Here is a 13,814-nt window from a genome sequence, read left to right on the forward strand (position 1 = left end):
AATAGAGTATGAATAACAGGATTTTGAGTCCTTCCCATTCCCAAGTGCTGAAAACATAAAGACGTCAGAGGTTACTTTCTCTAACATATTTTTCATATCCATTACAGTTTTGAGAACTATTTTGTAACATTGGAATACACATTTCTGTGTTACAGGATAAGTCACTGCTGTTCCATAAGCAAGTCTCTGATTTGTTGACAATAAAGGAGCCAATCAAAGGGGAATGTAGAATATTTGAAGGTGAATGTTTTGTTGACCTTTGTTTGAAGGTAATCTTGTCAGTTTGTCTCAGCTATAATAGCAATGCAGTATGCTACTCCTGTTTTGTGTAATGAAATACTGCCTATAATATACAGACCTAATGTAAATCTTCCAAAAGTCTGACGTTCGAGTCAAGCAACAATATCCATTTAACTGTGTTTGAACTTCCTTCTTGTTGATATATGGCTAGATGTGTGCCTTCCTGCTATATTGTTAGTGGCTGCCTGTCTTCATTTGAGTCCATACACCACACCTACATTCCAACATCAAAGAAATTGTTCATGGAAACGTGTCAAAGACCAAGATGTTATTGCTGTCAGGTACAGTGAGTTCCATCATAGGTAAGTGATTTAATCTTCTTAATTCCGGATTCATCTCTGATATTTTCTTCTCATATCATTATCATACAGACTAAGGCAGCATGCCCTGTGAGCAGGTAAGGTCTACACGTAGGCTATAACAATGTGTAGGCTAGTAGGGGTGGCAGGTAGCCTAGCGATTAAGAGCATTGGGGTGCTGGTTAGAATCTCTGAGCTGGCTAGGTGATGTGCCCTTGAGCAATGCACTTAACCCTAATTGCTCCTGTCGCAATTGTAAGTGTTCACCGTAATTACAATAGACGTCGATAAGAGTTTATAATATATGTTTAAGGTCATATACATTGGTAACACACTATCAAAGCAAATTCATTTCATAATTGTGGAAGCAATCTGGTTTGAGGGCCACTGTTGTCCAGTTAGTCACCACAATACTCCGATATTTTCTAAAAGCCTGCTCATCTAGATGCTGGAGGAATGGGCGGTGGCAGCTAAGGTACTTCCCGCCTAGTGGGTGTGTTTTACGCAAATGACCATTGCATCCACCTGCCAGTGCGTTTCCCCAGCAGTCAGGAGCGAATACACTTTCACCAGTAACACTGGCTGCATGTTTAGCCGAGTTTCAGACGAGGAATTCTGACAATTGATCCATTTTGAAGGAGCTGTCACATTGGACTTGTCACAACTTCTGGTCATTAAACTTACACGATATTTACTTGGAGAGACGATATTTTCAGCTGTGCCTCATGAGCATTGGACCGGGCAGCGGTAAACACACCGGGCTCCAGGTGTATCTCTATAAGGACTCCTGCAACGGGGCCACGGCACCCCGGATCTTATACATTTTAAACTTGGAGAATTGAGGCGAACGATTCCGTGGAATTCTGTTGGTTTCTTCGATGACTTGTAAGGTTGGACTTGGACTCCAAGTTATTTGTGTAGAGTAAAGTGACAATCAGGTATGCCTAATTATTTATAACGTTAATGATTTGCATTCAAACAGCCTGCAATTGGCTCGCACAGAACTGTCATTTTTCATTTACTTTATATTACCGTGAGAGGTATATCTATGCTGTTTACTTTACTGGTGTGTTACATGGGATGGGACATTTGGTTACCTCAAAATAACCCCTGACAAAATGGTTTTAATAAGTTCTGTACTGGCATTGTAACCCTTAAAGATGTTAATTCGATTATGCTTAATTAGCCTTGTGAAAACCATCATGAGGCTATTTCAATTATAACAATGAACTTTTGCATTTGCAAGTGTGACAGTAATATTTGGACACTTAGACTTTGTTATAAACATCGAACTAAATATTATATTTCATGTCAGTGAGTTTTAACGTGCTTTAAATTAGTATTTTGAATTTATTATATGCACTCTTGCAAGTTGCGCATGAACTCCTACCAGGTTCAGATTGTTTACAGCATTAAAATCAGAAAAATGTATAGCTTTATCTCTCGCAGTCCAACACCGATAGTGTTGATGTGAAATTAGGGAAATATTTCTCGATATGATTAAATTAAATTGCCAGACTACTTATTCATAGCCTATTGCTTTGTTCGCACTGGAATTTGACAGCTGACGTGTTTTTAAAATAGCATAAGAATTAAAAAATGGTTCAAAGTGGTTTTGTAATGCACTAGGTGTTTTCTTTTTAGAATAAAAATACGGACGGGATGGATTTAGTCATCCACAAAGTTTATTTTGCTGCTGGTAGAAGCGCACAAATCATTAACAGCGCACACGTCTCGAAGAAAAGCAATGCAGTATTTAGCCTACCCACGCCTGAAAGGGAAAAATAGCTAATTACCAAATAATTGGGAACATGCACAAATGTAGGCTACTCTTGGAATACGATCCCCTATAGACCGCTGAATTTACAAGCGCGGCTGGACCAAGCAGGGAGGGTGATTGGCTGAAAGCGCGTTTTAATAGTGGTCTTTACCACCCTGCGCTTGTAAATTATGCTCAACATGTCGATTGTCTTGACTCTTGACTCACAATATAAGTTAAGTTTGGCTGTCTAAAACACATGCAAGAACCGCGAAAAGACAATTGGTCAACCCTCACCTTTTATAGGAATGGTGTTGATAAAAGTAATAAACGAGGAACCGTTCAAAATGCCAGTGAACCGATGGCGTGGGGAATACGTTGCCTTAATGTAGATGTCATGTTTATTATACATGGTTGATCCTTTGATTAGAACAATGTCAAGGCTACTGACCTTGATTCCTGTATTTAGCGCCAAATATGTTTTACCGTGGCCCACGCTATTACACTGCAACTACACTTCTTGCACTTTCTTCAAGAATGTTAAGATGAATACATTAGATTGACCTGTTTAGATAATCAAATCAAGTGGAAAGTCATCCCTTTGTGTGTGACAGTGTGTGTGTGCGCCTGTATGTGTGTTTGTGTCTGCCTATGTGGTGTGTGTTGAAATGTAATTTGTAAATAGTCTGTTGTCTTGACTTGTTTAATTTAATTGTGTAAATATATCTGCCCTTGACTTAGAATAAACAGCTGGCCAGTTAACAAATTGCCCATAAATAGCTGAGGTTTGCGCTGATGGTTATACTCGTAAATCCCCCCTAACCAACCCGTTTGGTTCGAGGATATATTTTGGACTGTAGGCTCTGGCTCCAGCTCTCCAGCAGTCTACATGTTGAGTTTGTGTTTGTGGTGGAAGTGCCCTTTAAAATGTGCCCTCTGGCAATCACATGCAGAGTGGTTAGATGGCCGTCAAGCCATGAAATAAGACCAATTTGTAGATTTGTAAAATAACGTTTCTAGGCAACCCTGTATACCCATAAAGAAGCATGCAGTATTCTGCTTACCCTTTATAACTTGAGTTTATTGCACATTCCTGTTTGATGTGGTTGGCTCCATTACACAATTTAATTACAATGTTATATACAGTTTCAATCAACAGTCCCAAATGGTTCTGGCAAGACTGATTTTATTTATCTTCAGTACCGTATTGTCCTTTGTAGAGATGAGATTACATCAGTGACCATTTGTCACACTGAATTGTGTGACAACAAGGTATATTGCGTGACGAAGACAAGGTAGAACCTTACATTAGGTGACTACAGTACATAATTACAGAGTAGTGCACAGGGTTGGTGGTCATGCAAGAGGATTGTGTTTGGTGGGACTAGGAGACAACAACATCTTCTTGCACAAGAGGCAGGGAACAGTGGAGGAGGCATCATTGTGTCACACATACATAAAGGTCAAATATGACTCTTGCTAAATGGAATTGTATAGAAAACTAAAAGGCTGGATTCTCTACGTTCGAAAGGCATTAGGTCCCTATGGCCTGGTTATAATCCCTGAACATCAGTGATGTACTTCAGATGTTCACATCTCTCACAAAGAAGCTCTCATGAAGACCAATGTTTCGAGATCTACACTCAAGGATGCTGTGTTATAATGTGTATGGCTTTTGGCAGCGGAAGTTTTTAAATCTTTAATTGTTGACCTCTTCTTTCCTCCAGCGTTCTGCGATCGTTCTATTCCTGGAGGTTGGTTTACCATGCTGTTGGACAGTCTGTGGACGGTCCACATGCTCCTGGCCCTGGTTGTCGGGGCTCTGTGCAATCACAACATCATCGACCCTCATGCTGCACCCCGCGTCTTCATCTCCTTCAAAGGTAAGAGGCAAACGTCTCTGCTCTATTTCTCCCCCAACCACATCCCTATCTGTTTAGTGTTTTGTGCTAGTGGTTTCTACGTGGTGTCTTGAGTTCATGCTGTGCTCTCCTCTAATAGTTTGGTGTATCGTCTTTAAAATAATCGCCTCATTTGCTGTTTTCTGCTACTCTGAAATGTGTGTGTGCACCCTTATGTGTGACTGATGAGTTGATGATCAGATAAATGGGACGATTCTGGCTTTGATAAGTGCTCTAGATTCCATAGGAAGAACTCAGACTCTCAGGTTACACTGCAGACCCGTCCCAGTGACCACTAACAAATCATGCAATGCTAATTTGCTTCCCCTCTTAAACATCCTGGCATGGTAATTCTCAGCAGCTGCTTCCACTTGACTGTATGTACGAATAATTAAAAACATAAACAAAGACAGAAAAAATGGTTCAATTTGAGGTTAACAGAGACAACAGTGTATTTTTGAGAAGCCTTTTGCGTCTGGTACAGAATGCTAGTTATAAGGTGTCCTTGAATCAACATGATTAGATTCTCTGATGCTTTTGAAATTGAAAAGGAACAATCTAAAAGTGAAAGTGATGCATTAAAAAGAGGTCGCCTGCAGCATATTAGCATGTAATAATAACACTATCATGGTCATTATCAGATTGGGGGTCCCTCTACAGAACGACACATCTCAGGGCTTTGTTCATGCACTTCAGTGGTCATGTAGATGAGGTGGGGTAGGGAGGGAGCAGGTAGCGGGTATTACTGAGAGCAAATTGCCTGGTTCAGCCAAGCAGAGCGCTGTCTGTCCCTAAGGTCTGTCCCACTCTCAGATCTAGCTTGCGATTAGCAGCCGGAGCAGAGCTAAGGGACTGAGCAGTGCCCCTGTTTGCTTTGCCTTCCATTTCCCTGGGCTCTCTCCACGGCACCAGTCGACTTGATTAACTGGACAGGCACAGTTCACTACTAAAGGTTCTTTCCCTTTTTAATCAAGTCGGATTTTACATGTCACTGAGCACATGTCCAGAGCTCAGCAATTCCTTCATGTTTTTTTTCAAAATATTATTTACCCAGTTCTCTAGTTTAATATCTGCAAATATATTGCTTTTACTCAACTGTAGGTTGGTCTTTTCGTTTTTTTTTTCTTGGTTCAATGCCTTTCTTAGAATGGATGACTTTTTATTCAAATCTTTTTCTCAGAAGTATGTAGTTGAAATTTTAGCCTGTTCTTTATTCACCTGCAAGACGCTAAAATAGTCATTCATTTCTGTTAAACCAGCTTACTATAGCAGTATTGTTTAGCTGACGAGAAGACAGAGGAGTCCCTTGCTCTCTTGCTTACCTGTTTGTTTTTCTCCCCAGTCAACATGCACGTCACGGTCGACTCTGCTTTTCTCCAAAGCTCTGGAGAGAGCGTTTTGCCTTTAAATATTGTGAAATGCACTTAATTGTTTTTCTAATCTCTTGGTAACCTCACCTATATATCATAGTGTTTTAATACGTTGACTATTGGCCAGCAATTTAGGTTACTAGATTGTTGGCAACAAGTTTTAGATCCTCTTTATAGCACCCTTAGATGTTTTGGCTATGGGCTTTGGCACAGCATAAAGTTGATAATGATATATTTTTTGCTAGAATATACTCGTTATGAACGTACCATATAAAGGTGCTGTATCATATTAAACATATCTCTAATTACAAACTTTAAGCTTACATCCCTCTCTTGGTTACCTGACGGTCCGGTCTCTCAATATTACAAAGTTGGCTGCTTGCCAAAAACTGATTAACTCTGTTTCTCCCGAGACGGTTTAAGGACCGTGACCTCTTACTCAAGAGGCCCTCACTTCCCCATTAAAACAGGTCGTACACATGTGGAGAGTAAATCAAGAACCTCTTAATTGTTTTTTTTCTTTCCCCTTTATTTTGTGCTTCACTTAAATGTTTCCCCGGGGAACACCATCTATGATCCACAGTCTGGTCTACTGACTGAGTGTCCATTAAATGCAGATATGTTAGTTAGTATGTCTCAAGCTATTCACTCTAATGCTTGATAGTTAGAAATGCTAAATTATGTAACTGTTGATATGAACCACAGTGAGGAAGTGTAGCCATCAAAAGGATACTCCTCTGTAGCTCGCGAAAACATGAGGTAAGAGCCTTGGAAAAGTAGACTTTGGTCAGGCTTACAACTGTCTCCGGCCCTGCAGGATCACAGGCAGGGTGAAGGACTTTGATAGCCAGAGCTGTGAAGTCTGCTTCAGTTAGGAGAGCTTATAGGAATCTATGTAATCAATAGCGCACCGCTTGTTTAAATTGCCAACCTAACTTAGGCATAAAGAGAAGTGAGTCGCCATAGATAATCAATTGCACTCTATGGGTATTGCTCAGACAAGACTGCTGTCTCCAGAAATCTCCAAGAAGGGAATGTCTCCTCCCCTCTTCGCACGTAAGTCAGAGGGCCTGGAAAGAAAATGGAAAAAACAGTGAATTAGTTTGAGCCTTTCCCCAATGACCGTATTTTAAGGATCAAAGTTGAGTTCCGAGCCAGCGGGAATTCATAGGGAGTGAAATCTGCCGTAACTCTGTGTGCCTGAGCCAAAAAATAATATTCCTTTCTACGGAACTCGATGACCAACACAGTTCTATATTTATGTAATAAATGGAGTTAAAGGCATTATTCCAGATTGGGTTTATTGCCATGCAAACGGATTGTGTGAGAGAATACAGGCATCCAATGTGACAACTACTAAGTTATTGTTTACATGCAAGGCCCCTTGTAAATCCATTTAAATATTACAACAGATTTATCTGTGTACTTTTACAGATTACTCATTCCGTATCACAGTTTGACAAGACCCATGGAGAATGACAAATCATTTGGATGAACAAATGCACTGCTAGGCATTGCTCCAGGGAAGTTTCTCCATTATGTTTTGGTATAGAATTCCCCTGCATCACAGATAAGTGTAACCTTACTATGTTGGCCCATATTCCGCCTCTGACACATTTCTGCTCATGCGTTACGGATCTAAATTCATGCTTCTAGCTCTGCCTTTTGAGGTCTTAAACCACACGTGGACCCTGGCTACAGCTGTGCTGGTAAATACGTAGCTTACTATAACTGACTAAATGCTTATTGTACTCTTATAGAATGTCAGCTTTTGTTTAATGTTGTTGTAAAAGGCACAGGGTCAAGAGCCACTACAGTTGTAAATAACATGACCATGGCTGTGAAGGTGACATAGCCCTGCCCTGCAACCACCATCACTAGATACGTGCTGATAAGACCATGGAGCACACTAGTGTGTATACTCGCATATAATTGGTTGTGTTTGATGTTGTGTTTGCTGTTTCTAGCTTCCCATTAACTGCTAGCGAGAAGTTATACATGCACCTTTACTCTCCCTTTCACCTTTTCCCTGACGGACTTAATGACATTTGAAACGGCTGTTCTCCAGTGTAGTCCCTGGAATTATGGACCATGCCGTGACATCACATTACTCCCCCATTGGCATACAGGACCAAATCCTCTGGAAGGGGGTCACTGTTACCACCGTGGTTATGGTCGGGATTGCCAGCGGTAGGTGTCTCAGAGCAGGAGGAAGCTACACTGAATGATTGCCCCTGTCTTTCAATCACAGTTGTCATCTGCATCCTCCCCATCCATGCCGGGGGTAGCAGCAGACTCTATTTCGGGTGCTGTTGGGGTTAAAAACTCCCCTTCAGGGCTAAAAGCCCTGCACTCATGAATGGCAGTGCCCTTGAAGAACAGTATTAATTTATCTGTAATCTAAAGTGTTATTTGCCAGTGTTTTTCTGGGTTAAAGCCTTAGAACCTGCACAACAACAGAGAAGGATTTAAAAACCATGAATAAAAAGCAGCTTAATACTGTTAGTACATGCCGTTTAGCAATAGTTGTTTTCCTTTAAAAAAATCTGAGTGCCAGTTCATCTTTCAGCTAATCCCCCAGTTGTGCCCTCTCACTGTCTGCACTAGCCAATGCAGAATACAGACAATAACCCAAGTGTTCACTTAGGTTAGGAATATATTAGACATAGTTTTCTCATCCTGAACTCCTGAGTATGTTTGTTTACATGCACACTAATAGTTTGATATTAAACTGATTATGGCAGTAGGTCGTACACATAGAAAATGCGTGATTTATCAAACAATCCTATGAGTGTCATACACACATGGAAACATGACTCTCTTGGGATATACTGTCCCTGTCCATACAGCCAGGCTTCTCAGTACATCGCGCAGTCAGGAATAAAGAAGTCTTCGGGAAGAATGGTGTGATTGTGATAACATACAGAAACTCAATTCCTTTTGTTCACCCAACCTAGAATACATCACAATCAAATGCCAACCATATTACCTCCAAAGAGAATTATCTTTGTTTATAGTCAGAGCCGTGTATATTCCCCCTCAAGCCGATACCATGATGGCCCTCAAAGAACTACACTGGACTTTATGCAAACTGGAAAGCACATATCCTGAGGCAGCATTTATTGTATCTGTGGATTTTAACAAAGCAAATGTGAGGAAAACGCTACCGAAGTTCTACCATGACATTGGCTGTAGTGCTCGCGCTGGGAAAACATTGGACCACTGCTACTTTTCGAAATTCTTACAAGGCTCTCCCCCGCCCTCCCATTGGCAAATCTGATCATGACTCCATTTTGCTCATCCCTTCCTATAGACAGAAACTCAAACAAGAAGTACCCATGATAAGGTCTATTCAACGCTAGTCTGACCAATCGGAATTAATGCTTCAAGATTGTTTGATCACTCGGCCTGGGATATGTTCCGGGTAGCCTCTGAGAATAACAGCAACAAATATATGGATACGGTGACTGAGTTCATCAGGAAGTGTATAGGAGATGTTGTACCCACTGTGACCTACGTAGACCAGAAACCGTGGATTTATGGCAGCATTCACGCAAAACTGAAAGCGCGAACCACTGCATTTAACCATGGCATGGTGACTGGCAATATGGCTGAATATGAACAGTATGGTTATTCTCTCTGTTAGGCTATCAAACAGGCAATACGTCAATACAGAGACAAAGTGGTGTCGCAATTCAACGTCTCAGACACGAGACATGTGTGGCAAGGTCTACAGACAATTACTCACTACAATGGGAAAACCAGCCACGTCGCGGACACCAACGTCTTGCTTCCGGACTAGCTAAACACCTTCTTTGCCAGCTTTGACGATAACACAGTGCCACCAACGGGCCCGTTATCAAAGACTGTGGGCTCTCCTTCTCCATGGCTGAACGTGAGTAGGACATTTAAGCGTGTTAACCCTCACAATACTGCCGGCCCAGATGGCATCCATACCCGCGTCCTCAGAGCATGCGCAGACCAGATGGCTGTAGTGTTTACGGACATATTCAATCTCTTCCTATCCCAGTCTGCTGTCCCAACTTTCTTCAAGATGTCCACCATTGTTCCTGTACCCAAGAAAGCAAAGGTAACTGAACTAAATGACTATCGCCCCGTAGCACTCATTTTGTCATGAAGTGCTTTTAGAGGCTAGTTAAAGATCATATCACCTCTACTTTACCTGACACCCTAGACCCACTTCAATTTGCTTACCGCCCCAATAGATCCACAGACAATGCAATTGCCATCGCACTGCAGACCGCTCTTTCCCATCTGGACAAGAGGAATACCTATGTAAGAATGCTGTTCATTGACTATAGCTCAGCATTCAACACCATAGTATCCTTCAAGCTCATCATTAAGCTCGGGGCCCTGTGTCTGAACCCCGCCCTGTGCAACTGGATCCTGGACTTCATGACAGGCCTCCCCCAGGTGGTGAAGGTAGGATTCAACACTCTCAACACAGGGGCCCCACAAGGGTGTGTTCTCAGCCCCCTCCTGTATTGTCCACCCATGACTGCGTGGCCAATCACGCCTCCAACTCAATCATTAAGTTTACAGACAACCCAAAAGTAGTAGGCCTGATTACCAACAATGATGAGACAGCCTACAGGGAGGAGGTGAGGGCCCTGGGAAAGTGGTACCATGAAAATAACCTCTCACTCAACGTCAATAAAACAAAATCAAGGAGCTGATTGTGGACTTCAGGAAACAGCAGAGGGAGCACGCCCCTTTCCGGGATCGCAGTGGAGAAGGTGGAAAGCTTCAAGTTCCTCGACGAGCACATCACTGACAATCTGAAATGGTCCACCCACACAGACAGTGTGGTGAAGAAGGCGCAGAAGTGCCTCCTCCACGTCAGGAGGTAGATTATTTTTTTACTTGGCCCCTAAAACCCTCACAAACTTTTATATATGCACAATTTAGAGCATCCTGTCGGGCTGTATCACCGCCTGGTATGGCAACTGCACCGCCCGCAACTGCAGGGCTCTCCAGAGGGTGGTGCGGTCTGCCCAACGCATCACCGGGGGCAACCTACCTGCACTCCAGGACACCTACAGCACAAGATTGTCAGAGGAAGGCCAGGAAGATCATCAAGGACATCAACCACCCATAATGTGGTTTCCATATGAAGATCATTAATATAGGGACAATTGGCTGTGTGTATGAGGCTATTAGCTCCATGACAGTTTCCATGGCTGTCTCTCCAACCTGCCCTGATTTTCATGGCACCTCAAGCGTACACATTTAGACACACCTTTACACCGAATACCTAGCTCATAACACTCCTATGGACCACAAGACGTGTTGAATCTATGAAACCAAACCGCTGTCATCTGGCACAGATGAAAATGTTTGGCTATGTTTTCTAATTACAGTTAGCAGGCCAGTGGTGGAGAGGTAATTACTGACAAAGCATTAAAAAATATATATTACATTGGCCCTGGCCCAGACCTCAGTTTCTCCCCATAGCAGCTATATTTAGTGAGAAATGCTGTGCTCCGCTAAGTGTCAGGCACATAGCGCTCATCTGTAATATAGTTGTTAACCAGAGACAGATGAAGGCCAGTGGATATGTGGAAACACTGCCTGGTCGTGCCTTTCTCTCTGGGTTTTGTATTCATGATACACGTGTCAAGTGTGTCACTTCTGTCAGGCAAGCAAGTCTCACTCTGTCAGATGCATATTGTTTGTGTACAAAATTGTGTGTGTGTGTGTGTGTGCGCATGAGAGACAGAGAGAGAGAGATTGTTGAATCTCTATGCTGTGAGGTCAGTAGATTGAGCTCTTGTGTTCCAAAACCAGTGTTGATCCTCCACTTTGGTCCACATGATAGGAGGGGGTGATGGGGAGGGGAAGGGAGTGGAAGGGAAGAGATGGGAGGGGAAGTGAGGGGGTGTAGTGGAAGGGAGGTGAAGGTAAGGGTGTGTAAGGGGTGAAGGGGAGGGTGGCATGAGTCCCCCCCACTTAGTGAGTGGTTGGCTGGCATACCAACAGTATAGCTCCATGGATTAGTAATTAACCAAAACTATTTGTAAATCTGTTTACACAGTGTGAGAGCACTAAAGGCAGAGCTGTGTTTCCTACTTGACAGGATTAGTCATGTAGAAAGCTGCCTTCATCTTACTCCTACCCCTACCCCTACCCCTCACCCTTACCCCCCCCCCCCCCCCCCCCCCACCTCACCACCACACCCCCTCACCCTTACCCCCTCACCCTCACCCACATCAGGTGGTGTGTTAGAGGGGTTTGTGATCCCAGAAGGGTCACACATGGGGGAGTGGTTCTGTACATACTGTCCTAAATTCAGTTTTAATATTGTCTCACATCTTCATGTGTTGGTCAGTAAAGGCACACTGTAGGTTTTATGACAGCCCATGAATTGAGGTCATTGTAGTGATGGGTTATAGAATCGCTGTTACAGAATCTTGCCAGTTGGCACTTGAGTCTGCAGAAAGCTTACAGTACAGTACCTAAGGCCATGTGACCATTTTATTTATTTTTTAATTAACCTCTATCTAAGCAGGGAGTCATGCTGAGACCATGTTTTTATGCCATACTGAGACCACAGCCATGAAGTCTTTAAGAGAATATGTATCAAAAACCACTTGGGTGGTCCTCATTTTTTATGCTGATAAAGGGTTGGGGCTTCTCTCTGGAATCTATTGGGGTTAAATAAGAGTTAGTAGCATTGCTCAGTGTGTGCACATCTGGGCCCAGTTGCTGAAAGATAGATGTTGATAAAGTCTGTTTCATGCTTTCATGAGGGATCTGTTGTGTGGTAGTGCGTGTGTGCGGAGTGCATATGTGTGTGTGTCATTAAGTGTGTAAACAGATTCTGTGGAGGAACAGGAGACACAGGCAGGTCCAATCCCCACTGTGCTCGGCAGGGACCCTAAGTGCAGCAGGCGGATTATTCTGGGGAGGGAAACTGAAGGTGACAGTGTGTCATCTAAACATAGCCCTCCCCATCTCAGCCGCTCAGTTTCCTGGTGCAGAGCCCTCTCTCCTTCTCCCACTCCCTCTCCTACTCCCACTCCCTCTCTCCTTCTCCCACAACCTCTCTCCTACTCCCACTCCCTCTCTCCTACTCCCACTCCCTCTCTCCTATTCCCACTCCCTCTCTCCTACTCCCACTCCCTCTCTCCTATTCCCACTCCATCTCTTCTTCTCAAACTCCCTCCCCCCTTTCTCTCACTCCTTCTTTCTTCCTTCTCTCTTCAATTAACAAAGGAATGGCAGTAAATGCAAAGGGAGTGGAGTGTTTGGGATTCCTGGAGTGGTAATGGTGATCTCTTTTAGCACACACAGGAACAGAGCTGCTGGCGAGTGTGCGTGTGTGCGTGTGTGTGCGTGTGTGTGCGTGTGTGTGCGTGTGTGTGTGTGTGTGCGCATGTGTGTGTGTGTGTGTGTGTGTGTGTGTGTGTGTGTGTGTGTGTGTGTGTGTGTGTGTGTGTGTGTGTGTGTGTGGTGTTCCTACACTGCTCCGACTTTCACCTGTGGACATCCTCGCTGGACTTGGGTTCCTGATTCTTTTAGATTCTTGTCTTCATTGAAACTGAGATCGTCCCAAAAAGACTTCTGTTTCGCAGAAAGTTGTTGTTGTTGCATCTGTTGCTCCCTCGCCATGCTGCAAAATCCAAATCATCCAGACACTATGAATAACTTCTTCCCTACTGTAGCAGACCAGCGGGGCCTGTACACATTTGTTTTTATATTGATATTGTGAAGGTTACACTGAACCTCTTACAGAGAACGTGTGCAGACATTTTCAGTCTACAAGCAAAGTCAGTCTTCTCTCCCGTTGGTAAGGAATGACATTTAGTGAACTACATGCAGCTACAGTTACAGATGGCTTGTACAGTGCCTTGAAAAAGTATTCATCCCCCTTGGCGTTTTTCCTATTTTGATGCATTACAACCTGTAATTTAAAAATATTTTGGGAGAGATTACATGTAATACACATACACAAAATAGTCCCAATTGGTGAAGTGAAATTAAACAAATAACTTCAAATAAATTCTAAAAAATTCAAAACAGAAAAGTGGTGCGTGCATATGTATTCACCTTCTTTGCTATGAGGCCCCTAAATAAGATATGGTGCAACCAATTACCTTCAGAAGTCACATAATTGTTAAATAAAGTCCACCTGTGTGCAATCTAAGTGTCACATGATCTGTCA

At 43.0% G+C, this 13,814-nt stretch overlaps 1 protein-coding gene across 4 annotated transcripts in view; it reads left to right on the top strand.

The window, feature by feature from the left end:
- The first annotated feature begins 1,128 nt into the window (after positions 1 to 1,128).
- The window catches only part of sema3fb (sema domain, immunoglobulin domain (Ig), short basic domain, secreted, (semaphorin) 3Fb), a 93,262-nt gene continuing 80,576 nt past the window's right edge, over positions 1,129 to 13,814 (top strand). For all 4 annotated transcript variants that reach the window (XM_021609471.2, XM_021609472.2, XM_021609474.2 and 1 more), the window contains exons 1-2: positions 1,129 to 1,537; positions 4,086 to 4,241. In XM_021609471.2, coding sequence (XP_021465146.2) covers positions 4,124 to 4,241 — 118 coding nt within the window. In that variant the 5' untranslated portion in view covers positions 1,129 to 1,537; positions 4,086 to 4,123. The remainder of the gene's footprint in view (positions 1,538 to 4,085; positions 4,242 to 13,814) is intronic.

Source organism: Oncorhynchus mykiss, chromosome 7, assembly GCF_013265735.2.
Source record: "Oncorhynchus mykiss isolate Arlee chromosome 7, USDA_OmykA_1.1, whole genome shotgun sequence".
In the NCBI taxonomy this organism is placed as follows: Eukaryota; Metazoa; Chordata; class Actinopteri; order Salmoniformes; family Salmonidae; genus Oncorhynchus; species Oncorhynchus mykiss.